The sequence below is a fragment of the Micromesistius poutassou genome (assembly GCF_964030765.1).
Source record: "Micromesistius poutassou genome assembly, chromosome: 7".
NCBI lineage: Eukaryota > Metazoa > Chordata > Actinopteri > Gadiformes > Gadidae > Micromesistius > Micromesistius poutassou.
In genome coordinates, this window is record NC_140277.1 from 4,406,171 (window position 1) to 4,430,048 (window position 23,878).

General features: G+C 50.8%; 1 protein-coding gene across 7 annotated transcripts; it reads left to right on the top strand.

The window, feature by feature from the left end:
- The first annotated feature begins 433 nt into the window (after positions 1 to 433).
- Positions 434 to 23,524, top strand: lrrfip2 (leucine rich repeat (in FLII) interacting protein 2). 7 transcript variants are annotated; one of them, XM_084470826.1, is made up of 27 exons: positions 434 to 622; positions 1,917 to 2,075; positions 7,032 to 7,118; positions 8,288 to 8,350; positions 8,935 to 9,000; positions 9,325 to 9,363; positions 9,573 to 9,653; positions 10,302 to 10,349; positions 10,445 to 10,522; positions 10,882 to 10,986; positions 11,667 to 11,750; positions 12,197 to 12,250; positions 12,477 to 12,515; positions 13,171 to 13,239; positions 13,666 to 13,779; positions 14,337 to 14,378; positions 14,931 to 15,062; positions 16,017 to 16,088; positions 17,564 to 17,734; positions 18,116 to 18,208; positions 18,715 to 18,807; positions 19,956 to 20,063; positions 20,405 to 20,543; positions 21,631 to 21,801; positions 21,922 to 22,001; positions 22,095 to 22,199; positions 22,633 to 23,524. In XM_084470826.1, the coding sequence occupies exons 2-27, from the start codon at positions 1,986 to 1,988 to the stop codon at positions 22,741 to 22,743; spliced, it is 2,334 nt and encodes a 777-aa protein (XP_084326952.1). In that variant the 5' UTR covers positions 434 to 622; positions 1,917 to 1,985; the 3' UTR covers positions 22,744 to 23,524. The 7 variants fall into 7 exon arrangements, with proteins under 7 accessions (XP_084326952.1, XP_084326953.1, XP_084326954.1 ...); XM_084470827.1 differs by lacking the exon at positions 16,017 to 16,088; XM_084470828.1 differs by lacking the exons at positions 18,715 to 18,807; positions 19,956 to 20,063.
- The last annotated feature ends 354 nt before the right edge of the window (positions 23,525 to 23,878 follow it).

Consider the following 23,878-nt stretch of genomic DNA (forward strand, 5'->3'; position numbering starts at 1 on the left):
TAGAAAATATTCTTGTATATTGCATCGCATAGATAATCACTACCAATATACCAAAGTCGAATGCCCTCACAACATGAAGCAACAGCACACCACGTCAACCACGAAAGAAACTTAGAAAATAAGATATCTTCACTGGTTAGTGGGTAATATAGTAAGATTAACATTTATATTTATATGATATAATATTATATCATATATCATATATATAATATATATAAATATATATGATATATATTATATATACAGCACAATAATATATAATATGAATATATTATCATATATATAATAATATATATGTAATATATCTATACTTTATTTTATATATTATATATATATATTTATAGTTAGTTATAGATCCAGCCGCCAGACGCCACTGACGAAACGCGAAAACGATACCCCCAGGTCCCCCAACATCCGGGCGCCCCAGCCGCTCCAGCCTCCTCTGAACCCGGGGACGGACGACGGAGGGCGGCGGATCACACCCAGCAGGCGCACCGATGACAGCTGTCAACCGGGAACATAACCTCACACTCTGACGGGGGGAAACAACGTCGCATGGCTCTCTGAACCACCGGGACGAGGAGGACTTCACCCAGCGGGCCGCGGCACGCTGGACTTGAAGGTAGGGGGATACGGTCGGCGGGGAGCGGGGCGTGCGGCGCCCGGGGTCCGGCGGGTGTCGGGACCAGCCGCGGTTAGCTTCCCGGGCTAACGGAGCTAATCGAGCTAATCAGCTAACGGACTTAGCTAGTCCTCTCCCCACCAAGAACACCCCCCTCGGTGTGTTAGCGGGGCTACTGTGGCGAAAGGGGGACTTGTGGATAGCATGGCCGACCACCTTTTTAATCTTAAACCCCAGATATGATTGTAAAAGTGCGTTGTTGAAACTTTCCAGGTGGACGTAGCTCGGTAGGTCGGCTAATTCACAAATTAGCCAGCTCACCTGATCTATCGCGTGTCCGTCCGGGCTAATGTTAGCCGCTAGGATGTGTTTTAACAGCCTATTCATGGTGGGTTATGTGCACGCTGGACGGGTAACGGGACGCCCATTGATTACGCGATATTTAGCAATAAGCAGGACACTAAATATAGGTTGACCGAGGCGAAGGTTACGATCCCCCCAAAGGTAGGGCTGGTGTGTTCAGTCCAAACAACCCATTATGGGGAGGCTTGTGTACATCTGTGCTGGATTAATGTGTAAAACAGCGTTTGGTGTAACCATAATGTCGTGGGATCGACAGATGACCAACTATTTTGCTTATTATTGGCAGTCGGGAAATGCTAACCAGTACCACTGACGTTTATATGACACACCGACCCCCGTGTCCCTGGCTCCTTATCGGGGCGTATTCATGTCACATCAGCCCCATGACTCAACCGAGGTTGTATGGATGTGTGCGCAATAACTATTCCACACTAACCGACTGATTAGCCTTTCAAACCACTGCGATGTGGTTCTCTCATGAGCTATTTATAAATTACACTCGCATTGTGTTATGCTGAACGTCTCCAATGCACCCAGCACCACACACGGTAGACCAGATCCTGGATGGCGTGAGAGTTCTTCTTGCGTGTTCCATTTTACAGTTGGTTTATGTCAACCACAACTGTTTATGCAAAGCCCCCTACAGCGAGAGCAGTCAGGAATGAGTTACTATGGTGGTCTCCTCTTGCTGCAGAAAGGGAGTGATGGGATCAGGGTTAGGTCATACCCTACATAAGGTGAACATGTCCAGCTGTATTTAGCCCTGAAAGTTTACAAGGAACAAGTTATGTGTGCCGTTGTAGGTTATACGTGCTTTTATCAATGGCTTAGATCTTCAGTGCGTTTCTGCTTTGGAAGGCATATGCATTTACAAAATAACGTTTATTAAAGTGTAAATAGTAACTTATAATCCTGTTTGGTTTGTTTTCAGGTGCTGGGGCAACAGTTTTATCATTTTGGTCTCAAAGCAGCGTATTGGTGCTGAAGTTTCCCAGGAGTGATGGGGACACAAGGTACTGGGAGGAAGCGAGCCCCGCTGAGAGACCGCTTCTCGGCCGAGGATGAGGCCCTGAGCAGCATTGCTCGGGAGGTGAGTTCAGGTCCCTGCACAACCAGCTGTGGTTCACCGGTAAACATGCAATCGATACGGAAAATAATGTTTATATAATATCCCCCTATTTTTCCTCTGCCGTAACCAGGGTAGCACATCGGAACCGAGTAGATAGAATAAGAAGAATGTGTCAATGATGTTGGGGCGGCATGTGGCTCAGGAAAAAAACGCTGTTTAAATGCAGTAGGGTCAAAGAATGGATGGCCATCAAACAGGAGTTTAGCCACAGGGTCCCTCAGGCACACATGTCCAAACACTGCTGGCCTTTGTTGGGCGATGGTCTTTCTGCTCATAACATGTGGATATTCAGGTACTCCTCACTAAACGCTGCTGCAGCCAGAGCAAGGGAGACAGCTGCTTTTGGGGATTGACTTGACTTGTCGCGATTTGGCTTTAGGAGGGGGGGGGCGGGGTCCGCGTCCGCGTCAGAGAAAGCAATGTGAGGGAGACAACCTGGCCTGTATTGACTTGCCTGGAGTAGATCATTCCATTTTGTTACACACAGGGATGCCATTCCTTTGCTTTTCCCCAGACCAAGCGGTTTGGTCGGTGTACAGGGTGGAAAACATGCGGTTCTGAGGCACAAATCACTCCGATACATTAAGAGTAGGCTTTGCCATATTTTCATGTTGTGTTCGGATGATTTTGCAAGACTGTTGTTGTTGCTTGTCTCGGAGCGTTCAGAGCGAAGGGTTCCGGTTTCCCTCCCTGAAGCTTTCTTAAATCGTCTCACTCGGCTCCCTATGGCTGCCTTGATACAGTTAAAGAATGTTCCATCCCGGTCTGTCGCCCTGAGCCCCGTCCACTTGCACTCAGCGCAGGGCTCCATTTGCTCCCTTTATAGTCATGCAGGCCCATCATAGAAACATGAGTCATCGGCACCACCCAGTTGGTCTCTGAATGAATCAGTTTTTCTGGAATGAACCTCGTTGACGTTGGCTCTGCGCATGGGCAAAACGGTGGGCATGAGCGCAGCCCGGAAACCTCCAACACTTCCCCACTTTCCCATAAAGTGCTGTGAAACTTAGCAACTTTCTAATTTCTATCGTGGGTTATTCATGCCCGGCCTTGAGTGTTGAGAGCGAGTTCTGCTGGTGCTTGGCACAGACCAGGGCAGAGAAAGCTGTTGAATTTGAGCCCTGCACTCCATAGCCTTGCTTTGGAGGACACTTGCATTACCGTCATTCTGAAACACTAGAATCCTCTCACAACATGGACGACGTTAGGGTATGAACAAGGATCCGATGGTGTTTGATGGTGATCAAGGCTGACTTGGCCTGGTACTATTCTTGTTTGTGCAGGGTTGGACGTCTGTACTCATACAGTGTATGATTCAAACCCCGAGCTGTGAAATTGACACTTGTTCATGTTCTGTTTGGCTTCGGTCTCTGCTGTTTGACACTTTACTCTAGACCTGGCCTCAGTGATAAAGTGTTAACTAGTTATGTAATGGCTATTTCAGCTTATATAATAGTCTACTCACACCTTTGAGAATCCTGTAGACCTAGTTAATGATCAGATCAGTCAAAGATCAGATTGTAAGGCTTGATACTGTCAGTACATCCAACACATTGAATTGAACCCAGTTAGCTGGTTATAGGAAAGGCTCAAGTAATATTGATAGTCATAGTCAAAGATAGTCATGGAAATATATATAAATACTGGGCTTTCAGTAACAGACATTATCCTACAATATTACAGTAGTATGACATTGTTATTGGCATACGAATAAGGGTTACATGTACAACATGGATCTGATAGTCATTCTGGAGGGCAGTTCCAAGGAAGGCACGTAAATGTGAGGACAATGGGAAAATTTGTATAAAGACCATCATCAAAGCAAATAGTCTTTAGTGCAGTCCAAGCAGTGTATTTCTCATGTGTTACAACTACAGGGAATGGCTGCTTTTTTAATACAAATGAATTCATAACAAAGACTTGGGTGGCAGTATGTGGCATGTATAAATACCCACACACGCACCTGACACACTGAGTCACGGCGCCCAGGGAGAGGTGGAGCCAGTAGTACCACGGCGGCGGTCCCTGATGCATGGCCGGCTGGAGGTCTATGATGGTGCACTTCTGGCACTGCTCAGATTTCCCCCCCGCCCCTCCTGGTCCCGGTCCCATGATGAGGGTGCTGGGAGAGCTGCAGGCCTAACAGACAGAGCTATAGATAGAGGCTGAGACGCAGGACTCAGCTGTGCTGCCTCTGCTGCTGTGCAGAGGAGGTCACACGGTCGGACAGGTGCAGGGAACACAGACCCACCACACACACCGCCACCACCGCTCCCACCGCTCCCCCCGGGTTGCTGTATGTCTAATGGAGGGGCTGAGACAGACAGACAGACACAGGCGTACAGACACACACATACACAGGCATACAGACAGACAGTCACACAGGCTTTCAGACTGACAGACACGCAGACTGACAGCCACACACACGCACACACTTTCCCTTCTCATCTCATGTACATGGTTATGGAAAGCAGGGCCTGTTTATTGAGCCCACCACAGTAGCCAACCATCCAGATCAACAAGTAGGACAAGATATTGACATGCGGCTGCTCACTGATGGTTACTGAGAATGGGGACAGTTCCACCTGACTGATGATTGTTAGTTTTGGCTAGTGGGATGTCATTATGAAAACACACATGGAATGCACTTAGCAAGGTAGCACCACGTGCTTTGTGCTTTTCAAGTTTGGTTCGGTCATATAATGGATTCTTATAGTATGAATATTGCTTTGTTCATTATCAGTATCATTCTCATTACCAACTGATTAACTCTTTTGTGAAGACAGTGATGCCTTGGCTGAAGGTTTTGAAGTCACCGGTCTCTGAATGACAACGTGACAAAATTGCTCAACAGGACTTGTTGTGTTTGAAGCCTGCATTGTCCTTTCTAAACCTCCTGCAGCAGAATGTAGTGCCCTCTAGGATGAGGTTTCCCTAATCCGTGATCTCATATAAAAAGGCGTGATTTTATCTTGCCTTTATGACTGTTGAAGTACTCTCTCCTCCTTTTCCTTGGTCGCCAATTGCTAAAGTTAAATCGTAATAATGAAGACTCAACATTTGTAATGTTAATAACGGATGTTGTTGTGGGTAAACAAAACAAATTAAGGTGACTTCTCCACTTACAAGCGAGACAAAGAGCACCAACAACACAACTTTGGGCCGTTCCCAACAGGAACGGCCACAACATGCCCTGCACTTTGGCAGCCCTGATAAGCCTCCTCTGGAATTCTGGCCCCGGTTGTCAGCAGCAGCCAGATACTGATAGGAAATGCCCAGTTTTTATGGCCCCAAACTCCAGGGGAAGATAAAGAGGATGAGCTGCATGGGGGAGTAATTGTGGCATTGTCTTTTACAGACGGAATGTTTAGTTTCACGAGGCATTAATGCTAATGGGGCCACAGTAGCTCAGGAGGTAGAGCGGGTTGACTGGTAACCGGAATGGTTGCTAGTTTCCCCGGCTCCTCCTAGCTGAATGTGGAGGTGTCCCTGAGCAAGACGCCTCAGACGCCTCCCGAGAGCTGGCTGTCGCCCTGCGTGGTTGACTCCGCCGTCGGTGTGTGAATGTGTGAATGAATGGTTGTAAGTCGTTTTGGATAAAAGCGTCAGCAAATTCCCCTGAATGTAAATATAGAGGAGGGCTGAGCAGAGCACTGAGTCCTGCTGACAGCGTTCCCCTGGAGGCTGGGAACTGTAGGGTCTGGCTTGTATCAGCCCCCCACTGTTGTGATTACATTTACATTGACATTTATGGCATTTAGCAGACCCTGTTATCCAAAGCGACTTACAACGGTTAATACACACATTGACACGACGACATTGACACAAGGCGACAGCCAGCTCGTCGGGAGCAGTTACGGTGAGGTGGCTTGCTCAGCCGGGGATCGAACTAGCAACCTTCCCGTTACCGGCCAATCCGCTCTACCTCCTGAGCCACATGCCGCCCCGAGTAGGTACTGTAGGGTCTTGCTTGTATCAGCCCCACATTGCTGTTTTTCCCTGGAAAATGAGCTCCCCCATTCATCCTCGCTTGCCTCAGCAGGGGGCCGATGGTGCAATGGATCTTGCTTCTGTTGTCCCTTCCTCTCAGGAAAGATTGATTGGGCACGTCTCAAGGTGTTGATAAAGACCTCGTAAAAGACGGTCTGGTCTTCATTCTGGGTTTATGCGCTACTTACGCTTCAGTGCATAAATATTCTGCTCGTTGAAATGAGTGCCATAACTTTGCTCTTTACTTTTTACTGGGCAAAATGAGGCCATGTTGAAGCCCAGTTTACCCAGTCGGATTCTGTTTGTTTCTTCACCATTGACACCCCCCCCCAGGGAGGTATGAGCCTCCCTGGAGCTGATGCTTAGCACATGTTGCTGGTGATGAGGCATCCCAGGACCTCTGGTTGTTGCTCCACAGTATTCTGGAGCTGTGACTCAGCCAGGGCAAAATGTGCTGTATGGTCTTGTCAGTCAATGTCTGCAGTTCATTACACTCAGGGCTATTGTTCCAGGAGGAATGCCAGAGATGAGAGGATAAACGACTCCTGAAAGAAGGACGGCATCTTGGTTTTGTGTGTTGCTGTGATGACTGTGACTATCGTAGTAGTAGTATTACAACTATTATTAATAGCAATCATCCGACTGAGAAGCCCACTGTAGCTCATGTTAGTCAAAGGGCTGCTAAAGGGGCAGGTTAATGTGCGACAAACTTAAAAACTCACGATGCGTACTTTGACCAAGCAATCAAAAAGAAGACGGAAACTAAACTTATTTCTTCTATGTGTCTCCCATTCACCCTCAGCCTGTGTCATCATTACCTTCCAAGCGTAATCTTTACACCATTATTCCTATTGCTTTTCACATTGTGGTGTGGTTTCCTTGACGATGAAGAGTGTGTAACCAATGTGTGGATGCTCTCCCCCTCAGGCGGAGGCCAGGTTGGCAGCGAAGAGGGCCGCGCGGGCGGAGGCCAGAGACATCCGCATGAGGGAACTGGAACGGCAGCAGAAGGAGGTAAGACCCAGCGAGCGGAAAGCTGAGCCACCGAGCGCCCCGGCTAACCACTGGCCACTGTAGCGGCCAGGGCCAAGACATGCCGTCACTCCTCCTGCTCTTAATATAGGCCACGGTGGAGCACTCCGCCAGGTCCCTCTGTGTGCGTTGGATTTTCCTCCCCCGGCCCAGTTTAAATACGGAACGCAGCGTGTATATACACAAAGGAAAGTCTGTTCCACTGCGAGGACCTCATTGGGGCTGAAGGGGGTATCTTGTGTATACAGGAAGTAATTCCTTAAGATGAAGCAAACAAATCAGGCCTCCTTCGGCTGTCCTTGGCATTGAAACATTTCCATAGCTGCCGGTTCCCCCCCCCCCCCCCCACTGTGTTAATTCTCTAGCCAGTCCTATTTCCTCTTAGTCTCTCCCTCTCTCTTCACTTCTGTTTTATCCTCCACGATAGAGGGTCCAAACCATCACGTCTTGAGGCCGTTTAGGTGGGCCTAGGCTTGACATTTAATACATATTCAATACATTTAGTACATATTCACTCCATTATCGAGTCATTCTTCTGAGTAATGCAAGTTCATGCTCAATTTCAATACAATGTTATTATTCATGAGCCCGCCATGTGTACTTGTTTTGGACAGTCTGCAGTGTGTGAAACGGCGCCAACATTGCTAATAAACCAGTTTCTATTATATCCTGGTCATACCGAGGCTGACATTGGTCCTCCCAAATGTCCTGTGACTTTAAGTTGGTGTTCAGTGTATGTCTGGTTGGGAGCGCGGCGTGCCCAAACTCCGGAGAGTTTTGGAAACCACCGCTGTGTGGTGTTCAGAGCATCACAAGGGAAAGATCAATATGTGCTATCGCTCCGCTCTCAGTGTAACTCTGGAACAGTGTGTCGGTTCTTCAACCCTGTGTGGTGACCGATGAGGTAACCTCTTTGTTCCACAGCGAGTCAACAGTGGAGCTGGTTTCCCTTTCTCTCCCTTCCTGGTCACTCCTGACATGACTTGTGTACTTTAGACATCACATCTGACGCAGCGAAAGTATGATTCTGTGTGTGTGTGTGTGTGTGTGTGTGTGTGTGTGTGTGTGTGTGTGTGTGTGTGTGTGTGTGTGTGTGTGTGTGTGTGTGTGTGTGTGTGTCCACACTGTCTCTTCTACCTGTCTCCGTCCAGCTCCCTTACCACTCTTCGTCTGGAAGTGGGGGCCGTAAATGGGGTCAGATCCACCAGTGGATGGTAGGTCCTGGGGGGGTCGGGGTGCCGCTGGAGCTGCCCCCCCCCCCCCCCCCCCCCCTACCTGTGTGTATGTTTGTTGTACTAAAGACCCGCTTGACTGGCAGTGGCCAGAGTGGACTGGACTCACTTTAACAGCACTTTAGCTCACTGGCAGGATGCCACTGGGCTCTGTTTGTTTTGGATACACTGCGCCCGGTGTGTCTGTCTGTCTGCCTGCCTGCCTGTCTGTCTGTCTCATTATAAGAGACTCTGTGACTAGACTGCATGGTTTTAAAAGATGCAGAGAGAAAACATTGTTTCAAATAACCCGTTTTAGTTCTCGATTGCCGTTGGTGTGCGATGGTGGTGTGTTGACACCAGAATAAAGTTCTGTTGCTTTTTGAAAGGAGAAAAAACGACCCGGGTCCTTGAACACGACGTTTCGTTTGAAACGTGACTAAACACCTGGCTTGTTTGTGAGATTAACTGTGTTGTGAACATGCTCTGCGCAGAGGCGGGTTGGCATGGTTTTGGGTTTTCGCCTCTTGTTGGAACTGAGGTGCTGTATGTATTTAGTTCTCACCTGTAGTTCTCCTCTCCCCCAGGCTGACACTGAGAAGGCCAGAACTACTAGTAGTAGTAGTAGTCGGTCCAGTGGCTATCAGCGCCGGGTCGGTATCCACTGTCCTTTCCTCTGGCCGTTACTTCTCTCTCCTCTTTCTTATCGTTCGCCCCTCTCTCTCTCTCCTCTTATCATTCGCCCCTCTCTCTCTCTCCTCTTATCTCTCTCTCTCTCTCTCTCTCTCTCTCTCTCTCTCTCTCTCTCTCTCTCTCTCTCTCTCTCTCTCTCTCTCTCTCTCTCTCTCTCTCTCTCTCTCTCTCTCTCTCTCTCTCTCTCTCTCATAATTTGCCCCTCTCTAGCCAGTCCATCGTTCATAACGTCTCTCTCTGTACTTTCCTCCTCCATGTCTCCCTCTCTCCGTCCCCGTCCACAGGGCCTGGACGATGACCTCATGTCGGTCCGCAGCTACAGGGTGTGTACATATGGGCATCATGCAGTAGACAGGCTGGTCCCTTCTTATTAAGACACTGTGTACTGTTAAAGATGTGTGAAGGCCACTGTGTTGGTTGACTGGTGGGCCAGTTGGTGAAAGGTGTGGATGGCTTTTTTGTATAATGTGCTCACCTTTTTAGAAGCTTGAGCCTCAAGTTTTCAATCTTCATTTCTGTTCTTGCTTCCAAGTCCACGTCTTCTTCGGTGCGAGACCTGGCCTCTCAGAAGAGGTCTGAGAGCAGGTCCAGCTCCCGTAGAAAAGACCTCTTGGTAGGTTTCTGAGTTTCTGCATGCGAGTGTGAGGGCATGCATCGTCTTTAGATAATGAACCGATAATAATAATCAACCGCGTATGTCGGAGTTTGAAGGCAATAGCGGCTAGCATTGTATAACACCATGATCATTGGCAGGTTTTCAGCTTTTGTGAGGTCCACTTTATGCACAGCCCACTTTAGTTAGTTTCAACCAAAGACTCTGTTGTCAGACTTTGGTTGTATAATCGGTTGATGGATAGCGTTGTTAAAGCATAGGCTTTTGATACATAACTGTATAATGAGGTGCTGATAACAAAGAACAGCTAAAGCAGGATTCTCTTCATTTTAATGGAGATTGTTTCACATCGCACACATTTTCTTTAGGACTCAGCTGTTTAGTATTTCATCTAATGTTTTCTGTGAGGTGCCAAAAGATTAACCATCCCCAAATATTTTCATCGCAAGATAAACCATTAGAATCACGGTTCTGTTACTCATACTGTAGGCTGTAGGCTTCTAACAAAAATCCAAACTGTTGTTTTTCCAAACTATGATTTGTAGCATGAAGCACAAATCCGACAGCATGCTTAATGTCAGAATCAAGTCCACCAGATGTTGGGCCTTTCACGGTCAACATTCTCTCTGTCTCTGTCTCTCTCTCTAGTCCGACAGCCTCTCCACCTCGTCCGCGCTGAAGAGCTCCCGCTCCACTGTATGTATCCGCGCTACGTGCTTCCTGCTAGGCCTTTGTATCTCTAGTTTACTCTAGTGCTGACGGTGGTGTTTTGTGTCTCCGGTGTTGGGCAGAGCTCTGTGTACAGTGACCTGCAGGGCCATAGGAAGGCCTCGTCCATCAGCTCTTCCTCTTCCAGGAAGGATCTGCTGGTCAGTGTTTTCCCATCCCTGCTGGCCTGCTCCTTCATTAGCATGCTAGCCTCTTGCCACTAGTATTGATGCAACAGAGCTTCTTTACTTTCACTGTTGATGGAACAAGTTGAAAGTTCCAGAGGGAAAATAGTATGTGTTGCTTTAGCACTGTTATGCATAAGGGTTGACTGAGAATGAACTTATATAGTGTGTGTGTGTGTGTGTGTGTGTGTGTGTGTGTGTGTGTGTGTGTGTGTGTGTGTGTGTGTGTGTGTGTGTGTGTGTGTGTGTGTGTGTGTGTGTGTGTGTGTGTGTGTGTCCTACCACTGTAAGCAGCCTCAAACTGTCTTATCTGTTGTGTGTGGGGCTCTTCCTAGACCGGGCTGTACCACGATCAGAGGAAGTACAGCAGCCTCACCGCCAAGTCCAAACCTCCTTCTTCAATGACCTCATATCAGCCAATGACCTCATATCAGCCCCGGGTTGGTGCTCCTCCACCCAGCCCCTACACACCCAAACGCGCACATATACACATACATACACAAACGTACACATAGACACGTACACACATGAACGCACACACAAAGTACACATACACACGTACACGCACCCACCCAAACACACGCACATATACACACTCAAACGCACACACATGCATGCACATGCACACACATAAACACACACTGCAGTCTTACTTCTACTGCTGCTCTTCCTGGGTTGACTCATCAACATTAGAAACTTTAGCCCGGCCCAGAACTTAGCCCTATCTTTATCGCTCCAGTTTAACGCCAATAATAAATCTCCACTGTTGTATCAGGAGTTTATGATGGTTGTACTCTATAAGTCTCCTAGACACACTGCCTGTCTCACGGCAGACGCTTGGGGTCATGCAGCTGTGCTGTACAATATCCACTCTAGAGCCTAGCGATAAAGAGAGACTGTCTGCCCCGACTATTTGAATCCATGCAAATGCCTCCAGTGCATATTTGCCCAAAGCCGTGTAGATAGTGTGTAGAAACAGGGATCTCACATTCACATACACACACACACCCAGCGGCTTCACATCCTAATCCCACTGCAGGACAGACCTCAAACTCAAACCTCTTTCTCCCACTCTTCAACTCCTGAACCTTGACCTTCTGATCCCCCGTCCACCCTCCAGCTCTCCACCACCGCTGCCGTCACCACCACCCCCTCTTCCTCCTCCTCCACCGTCGGCACTGGGCTGGCCCGTAGCTACAGCATGGTCAGTTCACTGCATCGTGCCAGACCCACCCACCCCTCAGCATACCTCTAGTTACCCTTTGACAAGTAGACCCCCCCCCCCTGCCAGCCCCTGAAACTGCCAACCACTCCCCCCTGAAGCTCGCGCAGACATAGCATTAGCACGTCCATATCTCATTGGATGCCTGGGCCTGTGTGCGGCCGGCTATGTTTAGCTCTCGCAGGCCCTCAGGCCACTTGGTGTGGGGCCAGGGAGTTGTGTTGCTCCTCATAGAGTCCGGTGGCTTAGTGGCAAACCGATTACTTTCTCCCCCCCCCCCCCTCTCCCTGTACAACACTGACATGAACTGAGTCAGAACGAGGAAGCAGGCTTTGTGTTTGACTCTCGTTGCATGAGGAAGAGAAGACTGCTGACTGTGGGATTCATGCCTCCCTCTCTGATACTGTGCTCCTCCCCCCCCCTCCCAGGCCTCCATTCACGACGACGCAGGGCTCTATGGTTCAGGCTACAGTTCTAAGGCTGTGAGTCTCTCGTGTCTGTGTGTGTGTGTGTGTGTGTGTGTGTGTCCAGCAAGCAGCCTCTCCACTATATCACGACCTCTGACCCGATGTGCGACCTCATGCTAACAGTGTACCATCCACCCCACCTCCTCCCATCCTCATCCAACTCCTCCACTTTCCTCCACCCCACCCTCCTCCACCCACCCTTCACCTCCTCCTCCACCTCCACCCACCCCACTCTCCACAGCCCTCTGAGTACAGCTGGTCCGCCCGAAGCAGCCCTGTGGTGAGGTCCCTCCACCCACCCCCGCCCTGCATGTCGTCTGCCAACCCCCCCCACACACACACACTAATCCTCACATGCACCTCATTCACTCATCCTCACACACACTCACTCATTCTCACATGCACCTCACTCACTCACTCATCCTCACACACACTCACTCATCCTCACATGCACCACCCACACACACACATGCAACACTGCTACTCACACCCTCACAATGCCCTCCATTTCCAACATGTGCACCAGAACGGGATGAGCTATCTTGGGCCCGGTGCGGTGTACCGCATGGTGTTTGTGACAGTTGGAGTAGAGATATCATGATGCTGTGAAGGCTACTGTACAGGGTACAGCAGAGAGCCCCTTCTGTCCTGGGTTGTGGACGTACGTCCTAATATAATCGCATGAATCGAGAGCTGCACCATACAGTGCATCATCCTCATCGGTGTGACCAAGTGATGCCCCAGCTCTATGAGCTGGTGTGTGTGTGTGTGTGTGTGTGTGTGTGTGTGTGTGTGTGTGTGTGTGTGTGTGTGTGTGTGTGTGTGTGTGTGTGTGTGTGTGTGTGTGTGTGTGTGTGTGTGTGTGTGTGTGTGTGTGTGTGTGTGTGGTAGTGATGGGGAGAGGACCCTCACTGTGTGTGTTGTTCCCCATCAAGTCCTCAGACGATGACTCGGTCAGCACGGTGTCCCAGGACCGCTACAGCCGAGGCCGCCGAGACAGTGTGGTGAGGCCCCGCCCACTCTCCTCATCATCATCAGTTCACTAGGCCCCTCCCACAGTTGACCCACTAGTTGATGATGCGTTGGTAGATGGTATTGTCGTACCATTTGCTAACTGGTGCACTGTGTTGCTGTGGTTTTAGAGCAATGGGTCAATATGGCGTAGGGACGTATTTTCACAGTTTTTCATGAACTATTCAGCTTTTTCCCTTCTCCTTCACTGCTCCTTCACTGTCACTTCTTTCTTGTCCTCATGTCTGTCCTCAAACGTGTGTATATGTGTGTTTGAACTTATGTGTGTTGCGGGCTCTCGTGTGCGTGTACATGTGTATGTGTGTGTACACGTATGGTCCGGTCTCTCTCGTGTGCGTGCGTGCGTGCGTGCGTGCGTGCGTGCGTGCGTATGGTCCGGTCTCTCGTGCACCGAGCAGTCCTCTGACTTCTCTGACATCAGCGAGTCGGCGGCGGACTACTTCAGCCGCTCCAACCGCCGGGGCAGCGTCGTGTCCGACCTGGACGACCTCAGCATCCCCGACCTGGACTTTGTAAGTGGCTGACGGCGAGGGCCGTGTGACCCCTGACCCTGGATGACCTCACTAACAGAAGGCCAGCATGACAATGGCCTTGGACAATCAGCTGTGGCCTTGCGTGGCTGACACCGTCGTCGGTGTGTGAATGTGTGCATGAACTGGTGAATGTTAGGCAGTATAGTAAGGCGCTTTGAGTGACCACTGGTTAGAAAAGCGCGGTATAAATGGAGTAAAGAAGAAGAAGAAGAAAAAGAAAAGACACCCGCATCGGTGTGTTGTTGTGTGATGGCATGGTGTTGAGGGAGTCAGTCGTGTTCCCTGTTTTCCTAATCAAGTGTGTCTCACGGACTCTGAGTCGGTTCCCCTGCTTGTTGAGTTCAGTGCCGCTCTCCTCACGAGCGAGCGCCCTGACCTCCATCGCGCTCTAACTCCTCGACTAACCACCGTTCAGCTCCTAAAGGAACCACCGGATCCACAGGAAGAGCCCATCATTGTCCTCTACGCATGGGCCGCGTTCCGAGCTCGTTCCCTTAAATCCATCGTACTCATTCTAGTTTTGCGTCTCTTTCCAGCTGGACGACAAATGTGACAAGACCTTCCCAGACTACAGCCGGGTAAGAGACAAATCCTTTTCCGTACAGTCTTTGCCGCCTAGAACCCCGAGGCGTGCCTCGACTGCGCTGAACCGATGAGCTGCTGCTCATCGGTTCAGCTCAGCTCAAAGCATGGTGGTGTGCGGTGGTGGTGCTCACTCTGGGGTTCTGACCCTTGCTGCCCTGAACCACACTGTGTGTGATTCCGTGTCGTGTACTTATTGCAAGTCGCTTGGGATAAAAGCGTCTGCTAAATGACCTAAATGTACGCACTTAATGTATGTTGTACGTCCTGGAACTTAAAAAATAGTACTTAGCTAGGATAAGATGCTGCACAACTTTTTTGTATACGGGGAATGGATTAACCTAGTGATTGTAAGTGCTTGGCACTTGGTTCTATGAACATCCTTACTGTACCGACAGCGATATATTGTTGTTTCTCTTTCTTATGACAAATGTACTTATTGTAAGTCGCTCTGGATAAAAGCGTCTGCTAAACGCCCTGAATGTAAATGTGTTCTGCGTGGCTGTCTAACCTCTCTCCCCCGGGGGGGGCCTCTTGTGTTCCCACAGCCCTCGTCGCGGTGTGCCACCCCCAGCCTCTCGGCCGCCACCCTGGCCTCGCTGGGGGGCACGTCGTCCCGGAGGGGCAGCATGGAGGCGGGCGGCGTGGTCGACCCCGACGCCAGTATGAGTGAGCTCCGGGTAAGGTGGCCGTGCCCTTGTATCGAGAAATCGGTCTGATATAAAATAATTTACTCAGATTTAAGGGTTATGGATACAGTTTGTTGCTAGGGAGTGACATGCAGGCTCTGCATGCACAGCAAACCACCAGTCACTGATCATGTAGATCAGTTAATGATCAGACAAGCAAAGCAGCCATAGACCGCCCCCGCTAGTCGTAGAACTTCAAAATGAGCCAGCAAAAGATTTCCCAATTCCAAAGAAACAACAAAAGGCAACACGCCTTATTTATTTTCCTATTTAATTTAAATACCACAAAGCTATGGCCCAATATCATGCAGCCGTAACAGAGAAGACAAAACGCAGTTCAGCATCACACCAGAAGGGCAGCAAAAGTAATACAAGTAGTAATATACAGAATGAGGTGTGAGGTATGATGTGAATACGGTGGACACACAGTGGACCATGTCTTTGCAATTGTAATATAATGATTTAGTTTGCAATGATAACCATTGACTGTTGCAGGTCGTCAATACACTGTTTATTTCCACCAATCACAGTGCCGGACTTTAAGTCAACATTAACCAATCAAATAGTTGAATAAAGGGCGAGACACCTAACAGTTCCTAGGGGAGCATGTGGCCTTCACTGGGCTCCGGGTCTGTACGTACCGGGTCTACTACCTCAACGTCTTCCTCCCGTGTTGGAAGCCCCCTGGGCCTCCTCCTGCAGCCAGCCGCCACGCCCCCTACGTCTGCCTGTTTCCTCCGGGTGTGTGCGTAGCGGCACCGTAACCTTCCTCCCTGTCAGAGCGAGGCCTCTCGTGTCCGGTGTCCATGTGTGCGACACGGGCTGTGTTGACCCGGTACTGGCTCTCCTTTCTCTGCCTGGTCGTATTCAAGCCTCTGTCCTTCCCTCCCTCTCTCCTCCTCCTCCTCCTCCTCCTCGCCCGCCACCCCTCTGTCTGCCCACCAGGATATCTATGAGCTAAAGGACCAGATTCAGGATGTAGAGGGGAGATACATGCAGGGCCTTAAGGAGCTGAAGGTAGTCGGGACGTCAGACCTCCAGCATGTGTTTTCTGTGTAGAACCCTCTAATGCCCACTACCAACCCCTCTACTCTACAGCCTCTACCAGCAGTTCCCCCCCCCCCCCCCCCATCCCCCCTCAGACTGTAAACCTTAACCTCTACCGTGACCTCTATCTCCCCCCCCCCCCCCCCCCCAAGTCTCTGAATGGCCTGGCTTCCCTTTGGTCCTCACTTTGCATGATTTTTCCTAACCTGCCTCTGTGTGTATAAAACGAAAGCAGAACACCTGATGCTGCTGTGATCCGAGGGGACTGGTCACTGGTTTTCTCACCCCTATTGAATGACGTGTGAAGTGAAGCATCTTATCACAGCGACTGACTCACGGTCTGCACCTCTCAGTATCGCCACCCACCAACGTTTTGACTCTCCCTTTGTCTCACCCTGTGTGGAATTTTGAATGAGCGTTCAAAGGTTAACCTTCTATAGTAAGTGCACTCATGTTTTGTTACTTTGTAGACCAGGGTAGTGGACTAACACACCTGACACCTATGTCCTGTACTTGGTAGAGCACAGCCGGGGTGAGACTCTAGCGTCTCACTTCAATGGTTTGTTGCCCCTTTTCTCCACCACTACACCACCACCACCCTTTTCACTCAGTTCTTTGCTGGCCTGGTTCTTTTCCACATGGAGAGATCATGAGTGGAGCATTATGCTTGTGATGGACTGATGGGGGAAAAGAACCATTCGTCACAGAGAACTACAAATCCCTCCAGCCCCTCCCATACACTCCTAATGAAGAGGGAGAACTTCCAGGTTCAGAACGTAGTCTTTTTGAGGATTTGGTCTCCCTCCACACCCATTCTTTAGCTCCTGTGGGGGGGGGGGGGGGGGGGGGGGGGGGAACACCACAGAACCGTTGTGAATCTGGAAATTCTCATGTCTGGTTTAACCTACGACTGACCATCTGTCCAATCCCATCGTTGACAGCCCACCTGCCCCCCCTCCACCCACCTCCACCAAACCCTCATCCTCCTCCCCAGCCCACCCTCCACCTCCTCCACCCCCTCCACCCTCATCCTCCTCCCCACCCCTCTACCCAACCCCACCCTCCACCTCCTCCACCCCTTCCATCCTCCACCCCACCCTCCACCCTCATCCTCCTCCTCCACCCCCTCCACCCTCCTCCTCCACCACACCCTCCACCTTCTCCACCCTCATCCTCCACCCCACCCTCCACCTTCTCCACCCTCATCTTCCTCCTCCACCCCACCCTCCACCTTCTCCACCCTCATCCTCCTCCTCCACCCTCATCCTCCACCCCACCCTCCACCTTCTCCACCCTCATCCTCCTCCTCCACCCCACCCTCCACCTCCTCCACCCTCATCCTCCTCCTCCACCCCACCCTCCACCGTCTCCACCTCCACCCTCTTCCGCAGGCAGGTGAGCTGCAACACCCGCCTCGCTCCGCCTAACCTCTCTGTCCCCCCCAGGAGTCTCTGTCGGAGGTGGAGGAGAAGTACAAGAAGGCCATGGTGTCCAACGCCCAGCTGGACAACGACAAGGCCAACCTCATCTACCAGGTGGACACGCTGAAGGACGTGGTGGAGGAGATGGAGGAGCAGACCTCCGAGATGAAGAGGGAGCTGGAGGACAAGTCCAAGGTACGAGGCATCACCCCCAGGTGTGAGAAGGCCCTCCCCTCCTGGGGGGCCCCAGAGCCAACCAACGTTACCGTGCCAACCAACTGGCATCAGTTGGCGTTGCACATTACCATGACAACCGACATTACCATGCCAACCAACTGGCAATGTTACCGTGGTTCTGGGGAGTTGGTCAAGGCGTGTTATACATGTGATATGTGTCACATGATGTGTTATACATGTCATATGTCCCGTAACCCATTATACATGTGATATGTGTCACATGATGCATTACACATGTCATACCGCCCGCTGTGACCTGTGGCTGAGCGCCTAGCCCTGCTGGCCAGGCTCAGCCTCCTCCTCTGTAGCTGAACCTCCTCCCCCCCCCCCCCCCGACAGGAGCTGGAGAGGCAGAAGCACACATGTAACGTCCTGCAGCACAAGCAGGAGGAGCTGAAGGAAGGCATCCGCCAGCGGGACGAGCTGATTGAGGTACGACCGCCGCGAACACACACCCCGCGGGGGAGGGGGAGGCAACGGGGCCACCCGGAGTCGCTCAAGGCCCGGTCCTCTCACCAACCCTCTCACTTTAGGTCCTTTCTACCTGCTCCGGCCTCCCTACCTCTGTTTCAGTTGATCCCCATGTCCTGTCCTTAAACACTTGTGTTCTTTGCCATCTAATGTCTTTCCCAAGTGAACCAGTCTGCCCATCTCTGTCCATCTCCACCTCTGTCCACCTCTCTCTCCGCCTCTCTCCCCCAACCTCGGTGTACTCTCCTTCTCCTTTGTGTTTGATGGTTTCATGTCCATCTTCTCCTCTCTCCACCTCTCTCGAACTCAACCTCTCTCTGTCTCTCTCCCAAACCTCGGTGTATTCTCCTTCTGCTCTGTGTTTGATGGTTTCATTCTGTTCCTCCCGGTCCGGTGCTGCTGTGTCTGTGACGACGTGTTCCTCCTCGTCTCCTCTCCACCACGCCCCCCCCGCCTCTCCTCTCCAGGCGAGCCAGCAAATGCAGGCTAAGTTAGATACGTTGACCAGGGAAGTGTTTGACCTGCAGGAGACCATAAACTGGAAGGACAAAAAGATTGGGGTAGGAGGCTCATCTGGGCCGCATTTCCCCCCCCCCCCCATTAGACAGGTCGGCTTGTAACCGCATGGAGGACGGGCTACCAGGACGGACGGGTGTCGCCTCCTCCTGGGGGCCGGTCCTGTTGACCCATGCTTTAGAAACACCCGCTTGGACATGCGTGCTTTCATTGCGCATAAGCCAACGTAAGCTAGTGCATCCCGTGTGTTCAACAGAAGCACAGCGTGCTTATAAGTATATCAGCCATCACGCCTCTCATCCGCAAACTATCCATCACGCCAAACCAAAGGTTTGTAGAGGATTGATTGATGAGAAGTGAAGTCATCAAGTCTGTCCAGTCGGATGGATACGTTTTATTTTTTGTATAATAATTGTATAATAATTAATAAACACAACACTGGAATGCATTCACGCGCACACTGTGGGGGTCTACTGGATGTCTAGCCTGAGGGAAGGGGGGTGGACCAGATCTTATACTGCTGGTGCACCATGGAGACCCTTGGTCACCAGCCTGTAGTCAGAACCCCCCCTCCCTCACTCCCTCACCGTCGGGAGCTGTTGCGTGACCTCTGGGAGGGGGGGGGGGATGGTGCTTTGTTTTGATTGCTGTGTAAATAGTTAACATCCCATACATCCCCTGGACAGAAAGGTTTGCTCATGTTTGGATTTTGGCTGCTAAACATTTTTGTGGATGGAAATAATTGAGTATGGAAGCGAGAGACGGTCTGTGTGTACATAAGGAACGTTAATCCACTTTAAAAGCATCTTGAGGCCTCACAACACGTTGGACAGTGCTCAACACAAACTCAAACATCTTAACCGAGTGTGGATTCCACGGCATGGAGGAGCTAAGCTTCTCTCCCCTTTTTTTAAAGTCCTGCCTGACCATCAGTTCCTGTATGTTGTTTCCTGCACTTCCCTCTTGCAACCCTTCCTATGATCCTGTCTCCCATCGCCTGGCATGCTCCCGCTGTCTCTTCTGTGTGTCCAGTGTGTTTGCACGCTGCTGCCATCGGCCCTGCATGCACACCATTTGGAGCTGTCAGTCCTCTCCTGTCCATCCAACCTTTCTCCTGCTTCTCTTTTTCTCTTGTCTCTCCTCCGTCTCTCCTTCTGTCTCCTGCTCTGCCCCGCCCCGGTGCCCCGGCCAGGCACTGGAGAGGCAGAAAGAATACTTTGATTGCATTAGGAATGAGAGAGATGAGCTCAGAGATGAGCTGGCTGACATCAAGGCCAAGGCCAAGAGCAAGGCGGGACAGGTAGGTCCACCCCCCTGACCCACCCCGGAGTGACTGCTGCTCTGTGCAACGTCTTGCCGCCTGGACGGGCTGGTTCTCTGACCACATGAGCCCACCGGGTACCTGTGTGTTGTGTGTGGGCTGAAAGCCACTCGTGCGGCCTAATCAGTGTGTGTCAAGTGCCGAACTCCTATGTTTGACAAACACAGTGAACCGATTAGGCGACCAGTATTTGTGTTTGACCTACAAAGAAATACTCATGTTTAAGGGCATCCGTCTTCGCGATTTTTGCCCTGCGATGGATCCCAGGAGAGCAATGCAGTCATGGTTCCTCTCTCTCTCCGCCTTCCTCCTCTCCCCAGAAACACGGGCTGGTGATCCTGCCCGAGGGCACGCCCAACGGGGACTACCACCACGAGCCCCACCACGCCGCAGCGGGCCTCACGCTGGTGTCGCAGGAGGCCGCACAGCTGCTGGAGTCTGCAGGAGAAGGGCCACTAGGTGAGTGGGAAGAGCCGACCTCCTCAGAGGGGGAGGTAGAGACGACCCAGAGGTCCTCCTCAGAGAGGGGGGAGACGACCCAGAGGTCCTCCTCAGAGAGGGAGGAGACGACCCAGAGGTCCTCCTCAGAGAGGGAGGAGACGACCCAGAGGTCCTCCTCAGAGAGGGAGGAGACGACCCAGAGGTCCTCCTCAGAGAGGGAGGAGACGACACAGAGGTCCTCCTCAGAGGGGGAGGTAGAGACGACCCAGAGGTCCTCCTCAGAGGGGGAGGTAGAGACGACCCAGAGGTCCTCCTCAGAGGGAGGAGACGACCCAGAGGTCCTCCTCAGAGAGGGAGGAGACGACCCAGAGGTCCTCCTCAGAGAGGGAGGAGACGACCCAGAGGTCCTCCTCAGAGAGGGGGAGACGACCCAGAGGTCCTCCTCAGAGGGGGAGGTAGAGACGACCCAGAGGTCCTCCTCAGAGAGGGGGGAGGAGACGACCCAGAGGTCCTCCTCAGAGGGGGAGAGGGGGAGACGACCCAGAGGTCCTCCTCAGAGAGGGAGGAGACGACCCAGAGGTCCTCCTCAGAGGGGGGGAGGGGGAGACGACCCAGAGGTCCTCCTCAGAGGGGGGGAGGTAGAGACGACCCACCTCGTTATACATGTTATACTCCTGCTTAGGGCCGAACGATATTGGAATAAATTGTATTGTGATATTTTTTCTTTCTGCAATAGTTATTGCGATATGACAATCATATATATATTAAAATAAAATGATAATAAACTTAGATTTTTTTCAGCAATGTATGAGTACATCTGCAGTTTCGTATGGTGCAACACTGGCAAAGGCATCCAAAAAAGTTGGACAGTCACTCCCTAGCAACTTAAATCTGAGTAAATTATGTTATATCAGACATATTTCTCTTCCTCTAGATTAGTTATAGAAAATGAGAACCGTACATGGGACATATATATATATTTACATAGTACGTCCAGCAATATGAATATCGCACATGTGCGTAATTGCGATTTTGATGCAAAAACGATATACCTGCTGTCCTATCTCCCGCTCTGAATGATGGCCGGGGCCCATGTGCGTTTCAGACGTCAGGCTACGCAAGCAGGCGGAGGAGAAGGACGAGCTGCTGGCCCAGATCAGGAGGCTGAAGATGCAGGTGGAGGACGAGAGGCAGAAGCACGCCAAGATGGACGGCTCCTCCACCGACGGGGAGAGGATGGAGAACGGGACGGACCTGCACGTCATCGAGATGCAGAGTGAGTAGCATTGTAACGACTCATAGCACTCGTTCTTATTGAAGGGTTCTCTTACGGTGACGGCAATGTATAGTCGGTTCACTTACGGTCCTCCAACGCGTGTGTGTTCGGTCTCTACAGGGGATGCCAACCGACAGGTCAGCGAATACAAGTTCAAGCTCTCGAAGGCGGAACAGGAAATGGGTACAATGGAACAAAACGTGAGTAGTGGGGAATACCTTTCAGTAGCTCATAGACGTGGAAGTAGGACGACTGCTCACCCGTCTGTTCTTAACGCCCCCCCCCCCATGCAGATCAACAGACTAGAAGGACAGGTGTCTCGGTACAAGGCATCGGCCGACAACTCTGAGAAGGTGGAGGATGAGCTGAAGGTGGAGAAGAGGAAACTCCAGAGAGAGGTGAGAGGGTTCACCAGTCCCGTTTCCCCCCCAGGGATGAGCAGCGTTGTGCTGTTCTGACCGACTCCACATAGGGCCGCATGTGGCTCAGGAGGTAGTGCGGGTTGGCTGGTAACCGGAAGGTTGCTAGTTCGATCCCCGGCTGAGTGTCAAGGTGTCCCTGAGCAAGACACCCTCACCCTAACTGCTCCTGACGAGCCGGCTGTCGCCTCGCATGACTGACTCTGCCGTCGGTGGGTGAATGTGTGCATGAATGGGTGAAAGTGTGCCAGAATGGGTGAATGTGTGCATTCATCCGTTTGTGAATGGATGAATGTGTGCATGAATGGGTGAATGTTAGGCAATATTGTAAAGCGCATTGAGTGGCCACTGGTTAGAAAAGCGCAGTATAAATGCAGTCCATTGACCATCTCATCTCACCCCCCGCCCACAGCTGCGCACGTCCCTGGACAAGAACGAGGAGCTGGAGATGACCAACAGCCACCTGGTGAAGCGGCTGGAGAAGATGAAGGCCAACAGGAACGCGCTGCTGGCCCAGCAGTGAGCGCCCCGCCCCCTCCCCCGCCGCCGCGGCCTCGGCACCACAGAAGCCCTTAAAACTCGCACCTCAGAACTTTATCGATTTGCGTCTGGAGCACATTTCCCTTTCTCGGCTAAAACACTTAAACGTAGCTAACCAAATAAAATGGGAGGAGAGAGAAAAAAACGAAAAAGGAAATAAGACATTTGTAGCACAGGCGGGAGACTAAACTGTGTTGTGTTTTTTAAATTGGCGGCACGCGCCTGTTGTGTCCGGCCAGCTGCTCTCTGGAGAAACGCCTCGGAAATGTATTGAAACCCGCAGGTTTTTTGGGAGATATGAGGACTTTTCGCTACTTTAAAAGGTTTTAAAGTTTTTCAACGCTTGGTACCACATCGTGATATTCAGGAGACCTGCGGCGTCTCCGGCAGGGCGCTTGGCTGTTGCTTTTGTCCTTTTGATGAGTTGCATGAATGGGTCTCATGATGGTTTTAACTGGTTCAACTGATGGCTGGTCTGCCCCCCCCCCCCCCTTCCACCCCACTAGAGCCCCCCCGCGTCTCTCCCCCACCAGTCAAGTGCCTTCTCACACCTTGGAGACTTACCATTCTGAACCGTTCAAATATAAACACTGATCATTTTTTTAACAGGTACAAAATCATGTATTTCAACAGTGCTGCAGTCCTTTATTTGAGAATATATGTAGAACCAAATTTGTCTTCTGTGGTTTTCATTGATTTTTTTTTTTCTTTTCAAATATTTAAAAGATTTTCTTGAAAATAAATGTGTAATTTACAAAGCTGTATATACGCCGTGCATCTTTGTTCAATGTTCGTGATTTTCCTGTAGGCAGAACGACACGCCCATTTAAATGAGCTGTATGGAAAGTGCACACCCACTGGTCATACTGGTCTGCTTGGCTTCTGAATATCTTTGGCCAAATCTTTTATCAATTAAAGGGGTGATATCATGCCACCAGGTGTGAGTGAGCCATTACAAGCCGTTTGAAAATCTGTCTTCCTGTGCCTTAGTGACATCACTAGTAGACGTGTCCACCTTCGTATGCTGAATACACCAGCCTACCCAGTGGACTCCAGCAAATGTTGCTGATCTATCCATCATACATCTAGGTAGACACTGGTGATGTCACTAGGGCACA